The 19,300-nt window shown below is 39.7% G+C and overlaps 1 protein-coding gene across 1 annotated transcript; it reads right to left on the minus strand.

The window, feature by feature from the left end:
• Positions 1-10,404: 10,404 nt before the first annotated feature.
• LOC140546076 (prostaglandin reductase-3-like) lies at positions 10,405-15,740 on the minus strand. Its single transcript, XM_072669208.1, has 2 exons — positions 15,380-15,740; positions 10,405-14,072 (listed from the first exon to the last, which is right to left on the minus strand). The coding sequence occupies exons 1-2, from the start codon at positions 15,640-15,642 to the stop codon at positions 13,148-13,150; spliced, it is 1,188 nt and encodes a 395-aa protein (XP_072525309.1). The 5' UTR covers positions 15,643-15,740; the 3' UTR covers positions 10,405-13,147.
• Positions 15,741-19,300: the final 3,560 nt, after the last annotated feature.

The raw sequence follows: 19,300 nt of genomic DNA on the forward strand, positions 1-19,300 counted from the left end.
GTGAATAAGCTGTCAGTGTGAATATTGTTGAGGCTGAGCTGGAGCGACAATGGCAGCGTGTCAAACTCCCAGAGTTACCCACAATCCCATGCAGAAACACACACCAGCAGCATCTGCACAGCTTTAGACAGATGGGTATAGGAGAACGAGGAGGAGGAAGGGTAAGGGAAGGAAAGAATGGAGGATGAGACAGATGGGTGACAGGAAGAAAGAAAGAAGGCGAAGGAGAGATGAAAGGAGCAGAGAATCGTTCCCACTGAGACACCTGCAGGAGTTCAGAGGGTTAAAGAGAGACCGTCAGAATAAAGAACCTACAGTGATCGGCCTTCAGCACAGAGATGACCAGGAACAGATGCAGCTGAACCCAACAGTGTTCTGTTTAGTTTACTTATTTATATCAAAAACTATAGGCATCAAAACACCTTTTATATGGTGGAAACAGAAAAAAACTACAGAAAATGCAGTGGTGATGACGTAAACAGACTTCTGAACCTCTATATGCTCTCACAGAAAGGTATTTTAGCAAATGATTATGAATACACTGCTTGATTCCTAGTGTCCCTAACGGTTTTGAAAAGATTTGGGGTCACATAATAAATGGAAAATGTTTTTGTTCAGATCTGCCACTAATCTACCAGCTTAAACATTCCATGTAAAACTCTGAAGACGTGTAGATTCACTGGTGGGTTTGGATATTAAAAAAATATCCATATATTTTATACTATTTTGTAGTCATGACAACACCTGGTTTTCATCCCCACCACTGTAAGAAAAGAGTCTGTGAGATTCTCAACAATGAACCACAATTTTACACCAAACCAACTCTGAATGTGTTCATCTCAAACAATGAGTTACAGCGGAATTTGGAATAAAATTGTTGAGTTGTCCTTAATGGGGAACAGTATTATTTAGTTCTGCATATTATAGCTGTATTGTTTTGATATGTGTTTAAGGTAAACACATAGGCATTGGATGCAATAATTACTGTTTTTGTGCGCACAGGTGAATAATCATTATCCCAGAATGTGTTTTTCTGTCGAAGTGAATTATTCATCATTGCTGTGACACTAATTGTTGTGTTTGATATGCTAACTGTCGGGTTAATTTGTAGACACTGTGCTCCTCAGCGCTCTCCGTGTCCTCACATTATAATTAGCTGTTGGCGCTCACTATGTTGCCGTGACAACAATTAGGATCCATAATCAAACTGAATTTGTTTGCTGAGTCAGGAATTAAGGTATCACACAGCTAATAATACAAACACAGAACTGTATGATTAATGATGGTTTATTGTCATAGCATACCTAAACACTTTAGACATTTAAATATTCAGTTAAATATAACAGTCCAAAAAGTCATAACTCATAACTTCTTATATTAGTTTAATGTGAAATCATTAAAGTTTTCTTCAGCATAACAACCTACATTGTGTAGCCATGTGCCCTATTTATATTTCACTTCGTTTTTAACATAACCTCCTGCTGTACTACCTGAAGTCATCAGTTTAGGTTTGGATTTAGCCTTTTTCACCATTAACATAAAGCAGAAATGCACTCATCTGACCTCTCTGAAAACAGTCTGGGCATGGTCTAATAAACCTTAGGGTATGGTAGATCTTCCAGGCTGGGGTGCTGCGTCTGAAACTCCAGTCTGTCCCATATGTGAGGGACAAAAGGGCACACAAAGCAGCCGCTTCCCTTGGCGCAGTTCAAGCTTTAGCTCGCCAGGTAGCTTTAACTCTTCGAGTCACTCTGACTCAAAGAAAGATCAGAGCCATGTTAGCCTTGTGATTGGTCAGGGGGTATGCTGAGGTCAGCCTGACCCACTTTTAGGACTACCCATCCCACATGGAAAAGGAGAGCAATACTGGTGAAAAACAGCAGAAATGTATTAGACTTTGGGAAGATATTCATGACATACCTTGTACATTCACATTGGGGGCCCTGAGGAGCCAGATTAACTTAACTAAAAAGAAATCTCAGATTTAGGTTTCCAGAGCTTTAATAAGAGCTAAACACAAAAGTGTCAAAAAGTAAAATGTAAACAGCTCTCAAATAACACTTCAGCCACTGCTCAGTAATTAAGCTAATTAGGACTATCCTAACTACAAACTACTGCTTGCTAATCCTGGGGGATGGGACGGGGCTAAAACTCATAATGTTTAACAAAGTTGTCCAGTCATAGTGCATTAGAAACAAACACACAACACCTCACAATGAGTCTGATGGTAGAGTGTGCGTGTGAGAGTATATGTGGGACTGAATTAAGTGTGTTAGCGTTAGCACTTGCTCTGCTGCACTGTTTCATCACTTTACTCTCTACAGACTAATTACAGCCTCTCACTCACCACACTTAATCAAGCAGAACTGTATGTATGTGAGTGCGAGTGTGTGTGCGCGCAGGTACCAGAGGTGATTAAAGGGCTCTCTCCTCATTTAGAAACCCCTCCCCTGAGTGGGTTTGAATAAGATAATAAGGAGCAGACCAATGGCCAGTGCTAGTGAGGAGTGTGTCTTTGTGGCAATAGCTGTGTTAGAGAGAGAGAGAGAGAGAGAGAGAGAGAGAGAGAGAGTAAGTGAGAGTGTGTATATATATGTGTGTATATATGTAGATAATGTTGCACTTTAACCACAAGCCTCATTAATGCCTTACTTTCACAGCCATTTTATCACTGACAAGCCTCTCTCTCACATGTTAATGGCATTACTCCAGAATATCGCTTAACCCTCTCAGTTAAGCCTCCAGTCTGGGTGCTTTATTATAATAGCTCTATAACAGTGTTTATATCTGCGTTTGGGTTCTCTTGGTTTGGACTAAAGCAGATAGTCAGACACTTTTATTTCTGGCTGGTGGACTCTGACAGAAACCACTCCTCCGGTGACTAAATGGTTAAAAAAGCAAAATAAGACAAATACAACGAAGTCCCCTATTGGCTGCCTTTCACGCTGAAAAATAAATCACCTCTAGGATGCCCCTTCTTGCAAAAATGATGATGATGTACCTGAAATTTTGATTGTGTCTTAATGAGTTGCCCTTCTATAGGGTGCTGCTATGAAGTGCCCTCTATACCACCCCTACATGTGTAGTGGTTTTGTCCTTCTGCTTCTGCATTGTTGCAAGGGGCCAATAATGTTATTTTACATTTTAATGTAATCTTATCTGCACTATCCCTGTTTTTTATTTAGTAAAATACCCTTTAAGTCAGATTAGATTATGTTATCCGTAGGTTATCTGTATTTGACAGTAAAAGACAAATTAGTAAAAAGAAAATGATCAACATTTTAATTGGTTAAAATGAACATCTTTTCTATTAATTTATCCATTTTACACAGTTTTGGACACAGGATTTGACATGTGAGTGGAGCATATAAGACTAAATACAGCTAGTCTAGCCTTATATGTGGGGTCCAATGTCGTGTAGTAGATACCCTTTTTAGTCCACCTTTGCTGAGTCTCGACCGCCATTTACACAAGTCAGAGTTTGGTTTATTATGATGTACATTTAATGATAGTGAGCATGGGGTTTTGTGAGTGACACACAGTTGAGTTAGTTGAGTTGGTTGTGGTTTAGAGTGTGTAAGTTCAGAGTATATATAAACACACACAGCTTAACTGTTTCTGTGCTTCAAGCAGCAGAACTGCAGGTGATGGCTGAAGAAAGTGAGTTTTAATTAATGAAGGCACTGTAGAACTATAATTTTCTTCAGAGGAAAAAAAGTGCAGGGAAAGGTTACTGAGACCTTTACTGTGTCCAAATTACCATCCTCATGAATATTAATGACTATAATGAAGACAACCTTTACTTCATCAAGAGTGCTCCAGAGCGTGATCTCTCTCTCTCGTTCACTGAGCGTGCACGCACACACATACACACACAAAAGTCCAGCACAGCAATAGCTACCCCCTCAGTTTATCGTCATTGTGCTGTAGATCTGATTTATCCTATAATTCTCAGCAGCGCTCAGTACACACTGCCATGTTCTGAGGTATGGTGTTGTGCAATGTATCGCAATGAGAAGAAAATACTTAGTTTACAGTTCTAGAGTCATTAAATGCAGTTTGAACAGATGGTTTTGATCGGAAAACAGCAAGGGGCTATAATCCACGCCACCCTTACAGCACTTGTCTAATCCTCCTTCAGTGTCATTCTGCTGCTGATCTCTGCCCTAAAGCTGTCAGTGACATGTCCTTCACTTGCCACCCGACGCGTAACACCTGACACTTGTGTAGAGCCTCTTTTCACTCTGAGACCAGACATACAACCACTGCACCAGTTCTCCACACTGCACACAACACACTCCCCACATGATCAGTGTGGCCCTTTACAGCACCTGGGATTCCATAGCAAACAGTTAGCAACACTCCAGCAGCCCCTTAAAATACTACATTAATCATCTGGAATAATATGGGAATTGCTTAGCAATTTAAAGGCACAATTTTAGGAAGGAGAGGGTGTTGATTTCAGATTTCATTTTAAATTTTGCTAGTTTAAAAAAATACTTTATTTTATATAACAAATACAAAAAGGGCAAAGAGATCGAAAGAACATACACATTTACCCTACATGAGGTGAATAAGAAACTGTGAAATTTAGCATTAGTTAGTTTACATTGGTTTAAAAAGAGATTAAAATGTCATTTATATGAGGATTTTGCAGTTCTAGCATAAAGCATTATTTACAATCAGTTGTTGTACATATCTATCATTAATACAGTCATGGCCAAACGTGTTGGCACCCCTGAAATTTCTCCCAGATAATTATTGCAATTACACATGTTTTGTAATATATGTGTTCATTTCTTTGGTGTGTATTGGAACAACGCACAAGCAGAGAAAAAAGTTTTTTTCTGATTTCACACAAAAGCCGGACAAAATTATTGGCACCTTGTCACCTTGGTGTAACACAAAATAGGACTACTTGGAAAAGCACCTCATGCCCACGGTGAAGTATTGGGGAGGATCCATGATGCTGTGGGCCTCTTTCTTTTACAAAGGCTCCAGGCCCTTGTTAGGGTGCATGGCATCATGAACTCTTTTAAATGCCAGGACATTTTAAATCAAAAATCAGGTGGCCTCTGCCCAAAAGCTGAAGATGGTTTGTCACTGGGTCTTTCAGCAAGACAATTACCTTAAACATGTGGCCGAATCTACACAAAAATGGTTCTTTAGACACAACATTAAGCCCTCTCAATGGCCATCTCAGTCTCCAGACCTCAACCTGTTTGAAAACCTGGGGGGTGAGCTGAAGAGGAGAGTGCATAGGAGAGGACCCAGGATTCTGGATGATTAAGAGAGAGTGTGCAAAAAAGAATGGTCAAATCCCTCTCTCTTAATTCTCCTATCTTGTGAAAATTTTTTTTTTCATTATTTTTTTTTTTTAATGAATTTATTAGAAGCCTCAGAACACAATAATTGTGGAGGGTGCTGTATTTGCAATAGAAATGTGTTTTAAACATCTTAATAAATTGTTATTAACTAGAAAGACACAGACTTTGGTATGGTATTTATCCTGAACATAGGGGATTCATGAGGGGAGTGAGAGAAAAGATACACATGGTGAGACGTCAAATGCAGACATGCATATGTAGACAAAAGGCAAGAACAGACACATACACACAGAAAATATATAGATAGAACACAAACTCCACAGGTAAAGAGAGAGACAGCACACAACACACACTTGCACAGAGAGAGAGAGAGAGAGAGAGAGAGAGAGAGAGAAGAAAGAAATCTTCACTAACCTGCTAGGTTCAAGTAGTTCCTCTAACAAGCTCCAGTCCATTTAACATGGTAACGTTACAGTTTTGCTGTTCAGAGTCAGTGTAGTGGTCAGTGGAGATTTGTTTCGCTCGATTCGCTTCACCATCTCTAATGTAGAATTCTATGTTGTTGTAACAGCCTGAACACGTGATTCTTCCTTCTGCCCAAATGCGACTTGCTGTTTTTTAATGCATGTGTTTAATGCAAGCGTTTGATGGACTACGCTTAAAGTGGCCAACAATCTTTTGACATTTTCCACTGTCGCGAAGTGGTTTTAGTTAACCAAAGCAGTAGTTTCCTTCTCACTTACAGGTTTCGTTATTTCTCCGCGACCACCACACTCATGGAATGTACAATGACGAGGCCCAGAAGAGAAGCGGTAGTGTGTTTTGCTTTCAGGTGACATGTCAAAGACGCATTACGTCTGTGATAATTCAGTTCGGTTTTGCAAATTGTGCAGATCAAAGATTCATCAGGCAAAATATTCTACCTGAAACTCCATCTTCATCTTTAGCGGTACACCTCATATAGGTCACAGGTTATCCTCCACAGGAAGTAAACACCAAGTTGCGTTAATTGCGTTTTTTTTTTTTTTTTGAGTTTTGAGTTTTGACAGCACTCATTTCTATGAATATTCTGTATTTTTTAATCCTAAATGGTGTGAAATGTCTGGCAATTTGCTTTGCTTTTACAATTGTCTCATATTCGGTGTATGGGTTTTCACAGCTTTAAACACTTCTAGGTTCTAGGAGGAGATTAAGTGCTGGCTTGTTGGCAGAAAAGGGTTGTACAAAGTATTAACATCAGGGGTGCCCAAAATTGTGGCACACGTGATTTCATATAAAATAGTTATTTCCTTATATGGAATTTTACCCACTGAATAAATGCACTTGAATTAAGGTTGGATTTTTCGTTGTACTAAAATATTTTATTTTATGAATTTATTAGAAGCCTAAGAACACATCTTAACAAGGGGTGCCTCTGTATTTTTAGAATTCCAAATTGTGTCAAATGTCTGGCCATTTGCTTTGCTTTTACAATCGTCTCATATTCAGTGTATGGGGTTTTTACAGCTTTAAACACTTTGTCTTTAACAATCTTCTTTCCACAATCACTGGTCACTGCGAGAGAGATATATGATTGACGACAGCCTACAAATTGCCTAAACACCGATGTAAATCATCACGGTCACGCAGAAACATCTTATCTCCAAATTTGCAACTTTACAGGAAAATCCTTCTGAACTGAAGTCTATTTAAAAATGAATAAATCTTTTCTATATGAAAACTTATTTACAGTAGGATCAGTTTCTCCCTGGTGACAGAGAAGTTTAGACAACAGCTTTGTGTGCTTTTGTTCCTCCTTCAGCTTCTGGACACTAACGTGGAGAGACCTGACCTCCTAATATATTCAGAGTGACCACATACACATATTTTATGTAAATCAAATCATTTTAAATAGAATAGTTGTGTGTGTGTAACACTGCTGACAGATAAAGACAATATATTACTAGTGAAAGGACATGCTGAGTGTGTGCGTGTGTGTATGACTAGCTGTGTGGGGGGTAGAGGACAAGACAGGAAAATAAACCTTCACAGACTTTTTGCTCCTTATTTTTGTTTGTTTGTTTGTTTGTCGACCTTGCCCCCATCACATGACCTCTAGAAAGTTGTGAATAAAAAAAAACACGAAAACAAGTCTGGCTGAAAGTGAGGAGAAAATAAAAAACATTTCAAAGCAAGTCATTAAAGAGCTATGTGTGTGTGTTGCCAGAGCACTGTCAGTGTGACATCTTCAGTGTGTGCGTGTGACCGCCCCGGCTGGAGAAAGCTCTGGACCCCTACATGACGTGACAGATGCCAGAAACTCTCCTCTACAGCCGTCTGTTTTCTGCCCACCTTACACCTCACCTACAGCAGGAGGCCCAACACACACATACATAGCACTGACAGCTCATTCTGTACAGAATGGGAAATCCTTCCCATTTTCTACAGTGTGTTTGAGATAAACACATTCAGAATAGGTTTGCTGTGAAAGTGTAATTCAATTTAAATTAGACAGCTGTCAGACATCTGGTTCTAATCACCATCATAGTGAACAAATCAGTTCCGACATCAGTTCCTCATACAAGAACACTAGTGGATTTCCATTCTGCTGGTGGTGTGTGTGATTATTTAGACATGCGGTTATTGGCAGGCAGCAGCGGACTGGTACAAAAAATCGGTCCTGGTATTTTGGGTCAGACCAGCCCACCACATTCGATAATGCACACCTTTTCTGTCTCTTGAATATGTATACCAACTGTGCAACTCCTTAAAACCAATTCGTTAACAGGAATCAGTGAGAGTCGACACATTAAATACTTCCAAAAAGTGTCATTTATTAACATTTATTAACTTTCTCTTAATAACACTTTACTATCCTTTTCTGGGGATGCGATCTCAACCTAGCTCATCAAAACATGAATAGACTGTGGGGTGAGGTTTTTTTACACACAGCACTTTAAAAAGTGTGATTTTGTTTCATTGTCTTAGCCACCTAAGCTACATAAAACTGCCAGGCCTAAAAAATAGCTTAGCCTAGGCCTACTAGTTAAACATTTATTAGCCTAATAACAAAATCAGAATGCTGACTCACTGTTTGTTGGTGAATGGTGGTTTTAAAAAGTGTTCTCACATTTAAGACTATTTAGTTCAGGATGGGAGACATGACAGTACTTACCAAGGCTTATTTTCTTATCCAGTCAGTGTACACAATGTCTAATAAATAGCCGCTAGTGGTGAGGACGTTATTAGCTTATTTTACCTGCGTTGACAATATATACTTACTTGGTATTAGAACATTAGCCAAAATGATTTTGTTGACGTTTTATCATTTTATCAGATTTACCAAGGGGTTAGTTTGCTATATATATAAATGTGTTGGGACTGTCGGCCCAAATAGCACGTCGGCCCCCTGGAAAAATGCCCGGTATGCCAGATGGCCAGCCCGTCCCTGATGGTAGGGTATAAGCTACTTGTTAGCCACATTATCCTCATAGCTCCAGTATAAAACTACAGATACACGGAATACAATTTGATCCACTACATAAAGGGGTGAACTGGGAGGATTAACATTTTGAAACTGTATTTTAATGCCCTTTGTTTTGGTCCAGTCTGATGACTAATTGGCCAGCATTGGGCATTAACCCAGTGTTGCCAACGCCTCAGTAAGGAAAGTAGCTATTGGCTGTCCTAAAAGTCGCTAGAAGAACGATGCATCTCCTAAATTACATAATTGTCCATTTGCGTGTAGAATAAATGAATAAGTCATGTGTCGTTAAATGTTAGCATATCTTATGTAATCAAACGACTGTTATGTTGGGTGGAACTGCTGCTCTACGTTTAACCCTCCTCCTTTATGTGGGCTTGGGACCGGCAAAGTGACCTTACAGGAGACACTATGGTTACTTATTTTCTATCTATCTATTTATCTATCTGCTGATGACAGTAACTGAACAGTGTTCACCTCTTATTTGTCGCTAATTTGTCGCTAGATTTGTCACTTAAAAAGTCGCTAGAGGGGTCGGAAAAGTCGCTACATATAAATAATAGGTTGACAACACTGCATGTACGCACACACACGGCGGAAAGCTCATTAAACTGATACTGAAAAACAGCAGCAGGAAAGGAAAGAAGCTCTACTTTGCTGTAATGTACACTGCACTTTACTGCGTGCGCATACACACATTTACTGTAACACACACCAACCAATTAGCACAAGGAATCTGAAAAAAAACTATTCTTAATAAAATGCCTGGTTCTCTTAATAAAGCAAGCAGCTGCAGTGTGTGATCAGAGTTTCTGAAGTGCTGAAACTAAAGCTGGATAAAAAAAATATTTTTATTATAATTTGATAAATAAAATAAAATTTGATCTGAATCTTGGATTTATTGGGTTGAGTTTGCTGTGAAACACTCCATTCTAGAGAATGTTACTAAGTCAAAATTGCTTACAGTGGTAGTTAAGTGAAAGTTATTACACCAAATGGTTATGAATACACTGCCTGATGTCTGGAACACTGTTTACCATAGTTTTAAGAAGAATTTGGGTTTAAACATATTTTTAAAACCACATAACGTTAACATGGTGGAAGGATACATGCATGAGCACAAGCTTCTCTACAAAGGACCACAGTATACACCAAACCTTACTCTGAATGTGCTCACCTCAAACACTGAGTTAAGCAAACAACTGTAGAAAATGAATGGACTTCTCTTTTACAGCCATAATTGAAGTGTGGTGTTCAGGCAGATTTTTTGTGCAATTATATTTGTACAGAGGGGTAGGGCAACTGTCTGGTGGTGGGAAGGCCTCTACTTAGCCTGAATTGTGTGCGAGTGCATGTATTCGTGTTCATGTTTAGTCAAACTGGGTGCAGCCAAAGCCAATTACAGGCAGTGTGTTGTTGTGATTTTGATGCTGTTACACTAATTGGTGTGTGAAGGTGCAGTAATGTGAGCCAGGGCAGGTGTCCCACAAGACCAGCACACAGTTTTTACACACACTCTTGTTAATTGAAGAGACACACACAGTGGCAGAATCTTCCATTAGTTTTTTGTATCAATTAATCTGTGTTTATGAACCAAAAACATTGTAATAAAAATATTTACACCAACCTCTCTTTATTCCTTACAATTAAACACACTTTTTCTATTACTGTACCTTTAAGACAGATATAAGTAAATGAGCCAAGATGTAACATTTATAACACGTATAACCAGAGAACTTGAATTACAGAGAAAGATGAATTATCACTTGTCTTCCAGGTTTGTCACACACTAGAGGATGCTCCCAAACGAGTCCAAACTTCCTCAACACAAAACAGCAAGAAATGTTTCAGCATTGCAGACCTTTTTGTGTGTCAGACTCACTAACCAGTCAGCACTCAGTAGCAGAAATGCCCAAAACCTTTTTGCTGTAAAAAAAACAAACCCAAATATACATGTATTTTTTCATTCTACTTCCCAGAATAAAGATCCTTTAGACACCATTTCTAGCCATACAATGGGGGAAATAGGAAGTGGCCAGGCTGTCCATATCATTCTGTTATAATTTCACAGCATAAATATACAAGGCTAAACTGCTGTAGGCTAAATGAATAACGCTAACCACTGTAGGTTGAATGAGTAAGGCAAAACTGCTGTGGGCCGAATGGGAGGGACTAAACTGCTGTACGTGGAATAGGTAAGACCAAACTGTTGTAGACTAAATTGCTAACTCTAAGGTGGGATGGGTGGGACTAAACTACTGTAGGCAGGATGGGTGTAACTAAACTGCTGTTGGGGGGATGGGTAGATCTAAGCTACAATCTGCTAAATGGGCAGGACTGAATTGCTGTATGCTAAAGATTTTTGTGTGATTTGAAATTATAGTTATAGTTATTACCATCAAAACTACACTATTGAAAAAGGGTTCTTTAGTAAAGGCAATGGTTCAGTATAGAGCCGTGATAAATTGCTGTTTAAATTGCAGAAGCTTAAATAGGGTTTTACCTAGTTAAAGGGTTCTTCACACTGTAGATAGCTGTACATAAAACAGGGTTCCACTATCATTATAATGCAGAAAATTCTTTATTGCTTAGTATGTAGGTGCACCTTATTAAACTCCAGTAACAACTGCTGTAATTTACAAGTAAAGCATGTTATGTACTGAAACTCCCCAGCTTGTTCTAGACTACTGCATGATTCTGGAATCATGTTCCTCTACAAACCATTTACAACTCAATACTGTTTAGAACATGTTTGTACAAGAGAGGTTTATTTACTGTAGGTCTTTTCAGAAGGCTGTGTGTGATGGAGCTACCTGCTGAGGTCACACCTGTACCAGACGGAGTAGGAAATTGATGCAGTAGGAAATTAATGTTTACGGTGAGTTCACATTAAACCAGCAGCAGCCACACAAACAGGTGCAAAAGTGTGTGCAGCAGTGTGTGTGAGGTCCAAAAACACACACACACACACACACACAAACCTTACCTTCTGAGATGTTTTCCTGGCAACATCACATGTGCTTACATACTTATGTCACATGCACAGCTTTTAAATGAGGAACCGGTGTCGTGACACATCCTATCCCCTGACATGATCTTACAGAAGGACCATTTAGAACCTAATACAGTGAGCAAAGACCCAAAGTACTAGAAAATATTGAATGCTGTATTTCATTAGGGGTTAACATATTAGGAGTACAATGATTATTTTACCAAGTCACTTGGGGAGTATCAGCGCAAATCGTTTGAGGTTAGACAGCCTAGCGAATCCCCTTCAACTGTATTAGCTATCATGCTACTAGTTAGCCAGTCAATGTAGCCATCATGCTACTAGTTAGCCAGTCAAGCTGATCCCCCTTTCAATTGTATTAGCTAGCATGCTACTGGTTAGCCAGTCGCGCTGCCCCCTATTTACAGTGTGTTTTATCTAGTGGTAGTTGTTTTGTATCGCTTTATTATTTTTATTATCCCAATTATTTACTGATCTTGCACAAGGTTCACAAAAATAGTCATACAAAACTAAAAACATTGTCAAGAAAAGAAATAAATACACAGTAAATGCACAGTAATAAAAATATATATAGGATGTAGATATCTTGCTAGTTAAATGGCAACACTTTATTGAGATAAAAACTTCTCAGTAATGATCAGTAAATATCTTTTAGGGGGGGCTCGGCTGGCTAATCAGTAGCATGGTAGCTAATACAATCGAAGGGGGATCAGCTCAATTGGCTAACGAGTAGTGTGCTGGCTACATCGGCTGGCTAACATATTGGGTCCTAAATGGTTCCACCGTAAGATGACGTCAGAGGAGATAAGATGTGTCCAGGGGGATAGGATGGGTCACGACCGGCCATAGTTACCACCAAGCAAAGCTGTTGTGTCATAAAATGAATTGACTCTTCATAAACCAGCTCTGCTGGAACCTTGCACTGGTTACCTAAGCAATCACAGCGTTGCTTATGGTACTGGTATTTGTACTATATGCACATGTTTTATTGTTTTTGTTTTTGTTTTTCACTGTAGACAGTATGTCTCTTCATTTAAATGGTTTAAAATTTAAATAGAATTATTATGCTGAAAAGAATGACACCCTTATATAATTCATAATACATCACCTGCCTGAGTGCTCTCTTAATACTTCCTTGACTAAATGTCATCAGATTGATCTGCTCTGAAAGGGGACTGTACCACAATGAACAATTTAAAAGTACTCTTCCACACACTCTGTTCAAATGCACATTCTAACCAAAGACTTTTTGCTTTAAATGTTGAAAATTATTTAATTAGATATTTATTTTCAAGGCAAAATGACATGTGCGAGTTACCCACTGCAAACACTGTTGATATATTTTAATCACAGTTTGCTGCTATTTTGCGGCTGCAACTCTACCACCACCTTGCCGATATTCCTTCCGCTGTACATGTACTCCACAGCTCTGTAGACGGACTCCAGACCCACAAAGCGTCCGCCCACGTCTTGCTCTCCAACGTCCACTTCACACACCAGCCTGCCAGCAGCCAGCTGCTCCTGCATGCTTCTCAGGGACTCGCTGTAGTCCGAAATGAAGTGGGGCAGGAAGAAACCGCGGATGCTGGCTGATCTTTGCAGGAGCTTGGCAGGGATAGTGGCGCCCTTCACTGGCTGCAGGCCAGAGGCGCTCTGGTAGCCAGAGATAAAGCCGATGACCAGCAGTCTGCCCCTAGTGGCCAGGTTGTTCACTGCAAGGTCGAAAATGCTGCCCCCTACTGACTCGTACACTACGTCCACACCTTGAGGGTACTCCTTGCACAGTGTTGCAACCAAGTCCTCCGTCTTGTAGTTGATTGGTCGGTCGCAGCCAATGGTCTTTAAGAATCCTGCCTTTTCATCAGAGGAACACGTCCCCACCACGTGGCAGCCGGCCATTTTAGCAAACTGAACGGCAAACTGGCCAGTTCCTCCGGCTGCTGCGGTCACCAGCACCGTTTCTCCCCGGGCCAGCTCCCCAAGCCTGCGTAGGGCAATGTGTGCTGTCGCTCCGCTAACCAGCAGAGCTAGCAGCTCAGGCCGAGCGGCAGGCACTGGTATTGCCTTTTTGGAGGAAATTACTGTGTACTCTGCAAATGCACCGTTGCTTAGATACGCCACAATGTCACCCACGGTGAAGCTGGAACTGGCACTCAAACCCAAACCCACCACCTGCCCCACACCCTCAAACCCAATGTCAAAAGGAGGGGTCACTGAGGGGTCGTACCGTCCGGCTGAGTAGTTAATATCAGACGCATTTATGCCAACATACCTAAAGACACAGGGGAAAAAACAGAAACAACCAGAACCAGAAAGTTTTAATAACATTAATATGCATTTAAATATTTAAATAATATTCATTTATAACAATTATATCCTACATTCATTTAAAATAACTTTTTTGAATATATTTACATCATAAATTTCTTACACACTTAAATTCTTACATCACACACTAAAAAGTTTTTTCACAAGCATGGCTTTCTATTCCGTTTTTCTATAAGCTTGTTAAAAACCAGCCCCTGAAATAATAACTGCTAAGCAAGACACTTCATGCCTCTGTGACCACAGATGCATTTTATTATAAATAAGCACAGAGGTGCCGTATGGGGAGTGGAGGCTGGGTTTGGACGTTAGGACGATTCTAAGGCCCTGTGACTGACAGGGGAGCGAAAAAGGTTTTAACTGAGTATTTTGGTAGTATTGTTGTTGAGTTGTGGGGCCCAGTGTAATATCATGGATAATATCGTGATAATATAATAATATTATATGATATGATAATATGATCATAATATCATGAAGACTATTGTTTTTATAAATGTATATGGCTTTTGTACATGTATTACATCATTTCATTTCCAGTAAACACAGGAAATCATGTTGTATTGGCAGTAATAAACGTGTTAATGCTTCTTTGCTATTTATAAAAAAAACTTATTTACGTATACTGGACATTGAATATATTTCTATCCACATGCTAAATTGTATTTTATTATTTATTTGCATTATGCCATTTAAAATGCTGCAATTAATAGGCTTTAAGACAACAAAATGCATTTGTTTTTTAAAGTATTAAGTATCTGGAGTAAGGAAAATAAAAAATAATAATGATAAAATGCAAAAGTAATTCTAAACTTTTGATTGAGAACTGTTTTATAGTAGAATATCGACACCCTGAATCAAAAGCAAGTCCCCAAAGGTTCCCTATACCGTTCCAGGGTTCATGTGTTTTTCTCCACTTGTATTTAGGCCTGACTTACAGATGGACTGCTTGTTGTCAGTATAACCCAATAACAAATCGCAGTCCGGGAACCAGGTTTATGACCGGGGTATGGCCAACCAATCAGTACCGCAGTAGGGCGGGAGTTGGTCGGAAAAACAAAGCTAACTTGCTGGCACCAACAGTAAAGCGAAACTGTTTTACACAACAGCGACAAAATAATCCAATACATAATGCGTTATCCAAGCTCCCATTCTCATATACTACGAGTTTTAATCGTCCTGTGCCGTATTACAGTCCGTATACTGAGGCTATGCTACATCGACTCTGAGTTCTGAGGTATGCCGTCACTGGCTCACCTGTTTCGGACGAGTAGCTCTCCGTCTCCCGGTGTTGGTACCGGAGCCGTTTGTAGAGAAACAGCCTCCTTAAAGTTTTGGCTGAGTTTTGTTACCACTAGCTTCTTCATGGAAGTCGGAATGGAAGAGCCTTTAAAATCCATGAAGTGTGTTGAGTAGGAAAGGTCGATGATTGAGCGGCTCGGTAGAAAGTGAAGCCGCTGCGGTTTTGCCAAAGTGTGGGCAGGGTGAGCGGCCACGAGCCGCAGTAGGAACCGGGACATCCCTGTGTTAAGCAACTACATACAGAATGGGCTAAAGTTCAGGTTCATCAAACAGTGCTGAGTAACCCTTACCCTGCTTTTCCGCCTCAGCAGCAGTGTCTTCCCAAACGCACAGTGCCAACTGCAGTTACACATACTATACTGCAGCCAGTTTAGACTCTTCTTGCATGGTTTTGTGGTCAGCATTGAGCCCATAGGAGGAACTCCGGGACTGAGCTGTTTTCAGTGTTTAAGAAAATTGTGCCTTCTTTCACTGTGGTTTACATGCTTTAAACTCCCGGATGTCCCTTGTTGTTCTGTATTACAAGCTCATAATCACTAAACATTTGCAGTTTGCGTTTTGGGCATACATTTTGGAGTAAAAAAAATCCTTAATTTCAGTGCAAATTGCTTGCAAACATAACAACAGTAGAACAGTTAAAAGAAAATATCTATATCATAATCTAATAAATACATAGATACTTTATTGATCCCAAAAGAAATTTAGCAGCCAGTAGCAGTTACACAATACAGCACAGTAATACAATAAATACAAGTAAAACATAATTTAAAACCTAGGAGTGCAGATGTATAGGATGTACAGTAAAGTGTTAATAGTGCAGATAAATAAACCTATGATTAAATATAAGAGACTCTGTCCTCATTTGTCCTCCTCCCCCTCTTCCGCCCCCACTGTAACGAGTTTAAGAGCCTGATGGCTATAGGAACAAAGGGTCCAGCTGACTCCAGCTTTGTGACAGCAACCTGACACTGAACTTGCTCCTTTGGTCCATAATGATGGTGTGCAGTGGGTGACCATCATCATCCATGATTGTTTGTGCAGTGTCCTCCTCTCTACCATCTTAACCATAGAGTCCAGTTCTACACCAACCACTGACCCACCTTGTCAAGTCGTATCTCACCCCTTTTTTTCATGCTTCCTCCCCAGCACACCACAGCATAGAAAATACAGCTGGACACCACAGTCTGATAGGAGCTTCCTTTATATGTTAAAGGACCCCAGCCTCCTCAGAAAAAAAAAACTTTCTGTCTCTTTCTGTACAGGATGTCTGTGTTGCCTGACCAATCCAACCTATCATGCAAGTGCAGTCCGAGATACCTGTAGGTCCTAACCATCTCCACATCAACCCCCTCAAAAGTGACAGGCTGTGTGAGTGGCCTAGTCCTGCGAAGGTCCACCACCATTTCCTTAGTCTGTAAACTTCAGCATGTGGCATATCTCAGAGTTGTACTTGAATTCTGAGGTGTACAGTTCCCTGTGGTACTCCTGTGTTGCTGACCACAGTCTCTGATGTACAGTTCTTCAGCCTGACATACTGAGGTCTGCCAGTGATGTAGTCAGTAATCCAGGTGACCGGATGCGGATCCGCTTGCATCCTTGCCAGCTTGTCTTTCAGTTGGAGGGGCTGAATGGTGTTAAAGGTGCTGGAAAAATCAAAGAACATGACTCTCACAACGCTGCCCCCTTAACTTTCTAATTGGCTGTCCTGTATTGAACTCAAACACCCCAACTTTAGTGTGACTGGGCAGGGCTAAACTAAAATACAGGTGCTGGTCATAAAATTAGAATATCATGAAAATATTTTTTTTTTTTCAAAATTTCAGTAATTCCATTCGAAAAGTAAAACTATATATATATATATATATATATATATATATATATATATATATATTATATTATTATTATATTATTTATATTACAGTATATTTACTATAATATATTAAAAACATATTACAAATTTGAAAATTAGAATATTACTTACCAAGTAATATTCTCTGTGTTACCAATTAAAAAAAAAGGATTTTTAAAAATGTTGGCCAAATGAAAAGTATGAACATGAAAAGTATGAGCATGTACAGCACTCAATACTTAGTTGGGGCTCCTTTAGCCTGGATTACTGCAGCAATGTGGCGTGGCATGGAGACTGCTCATCTTTACCTTTCCCTTTTTAACTTTACCATAAAGTTGGTCAGCAGCAGGAAGTATGAAGTGCTTTAAAACTTCCTGGTCCTTAGACCTCAGAAAACACAGTGGACGAACACCAGCAGATGACATGGCTCCCCAAACCATCATGACTGTGGAAACTTTACACTGGACCTCAAGCAACGTGGATTCTGTGCATCTCCTCTCTTCCTCCAGACTCTGGGACCTTGATTTCCAAAGAAAATGCAAAAATGTACTTTCATCAGAGAACATAACTTTGGACCACTCAGCACCAGTCCAGTCTTTAGCCCAGGCGAAATGCTTTTGATGCTGTCTCTTGAGTGGCTTGACAAAATGAAGGAAGGAATGCGACAGCTGAAACCCATGTCTTGCATGCTCTGTGAGAACAGCCAGCCTCTTTAACAATGTGTCTTGCCCTCCTTGTGCAAGGTGTCAATGGTTGTCTTTTGGACAACTGTCAAGTCGGCAGTCTTCCCTATGATTATTTAGCCAACAGAACTAGACTGAGAGACCATTTAACGCCTCTGCAGGTGTTTTGAGTTAATTAGCTGATTAGAGTGTGGCACCAGGTGTCTTTAATATTAAACCTTTCACAATATTCTAATTTTCTGAGATACTGAATTTCACAAATTTATGGAGATGCAGATTTCATTTTCCAACAGGACTTGGCACCTGCAAAGTACCTTGTGTAAGGACCATGATATCCCTGCCCTTAATTGGCCAGCAAACTCGCCTGACCTTAATCTATGGGGTATTGTGAAGAGAAAGATGTGATATGCCAGACCCAACAATGCAGAAGAGTTGAGGGTCACTATCAGAGCAACCTGGGCTCTCATAACACCTGAGCAGTGCCACAGACTGATCGACTCCATACCACGCCGCATTGCTGCAGTAATCCAGGCTAAAGGAGCTCCAACTAGGTAATTGTGTGCTGTACATGCTCATACTTTTCATGTTCATACTTTTCATTTGGCCAACATTTCTAAAAATCCTTTTTTTGTATTGGTCTTAAGTAATATTCTAATTTTCTGAGATACTGAATTTGGGGTTTCATTAGTTATCAGTTATAACCATCAAAATTAAAACAATTTTTTTTTTTAACTTTTAACTTCTGTGTGTATAATTAATAAATATAATATACAAGTTTCACTTTTTTCCACTCTAATTTTATGACCAGCACCTGTATATGTAAATTCATTGGTTGTTGTGACATCCCACAACAAATACAAAATGGGCTGATTGTACAGAGTACTTTATATACATGTGTATAAGCCAGGGACACCCTAAAGGTTAGGATGATACACAAGGGTCTGTGACTGACTGGATCACTGTGTTGAATGACTTTGTTTGTTGGCTCAGCTTCTTTTTATTATTATTATTATTATTATTATTATTATTATTATTAAATAAATCATCATAACTAAATTCTTTACAATACAAATAACTTAAACACGTATTACTTTCCCATACCCTGTTGCAAAATAAAAGCCCAAACCATCATGCCTTTATACTGGTCTAGAGTTGGTCTGGGGCTGGTTTAGCTGGTCACCCCCAGAATGTCAGCCTGGGTGTCCAGCATAACTGCAGTTAAAACAAAACGTATAATAGCTGTGTGCTATGCTATGCTGCTGCCAAACATTATTAGCAATGCGTGCTATATAAAACGTTATGTGTTTTTTGGCAGAATTGTTAGAGTTAAAAGGTGTTGCTAGC

This window comes from Salminus brasiliensis, chromosome 23, assembly GCF_030463535.1.
Source record: "Salminus brasiliensis chromosome 23, fSalBra1.hap2, whole genome shotgun sequence".
Taxonomy (NCBI): domain Eukaryota; kingdom Metazoa; phylum Chordata; class Actinopteri; order Characiformes; family Bryconidae; genus Salminus; species Salminus brasiliensis.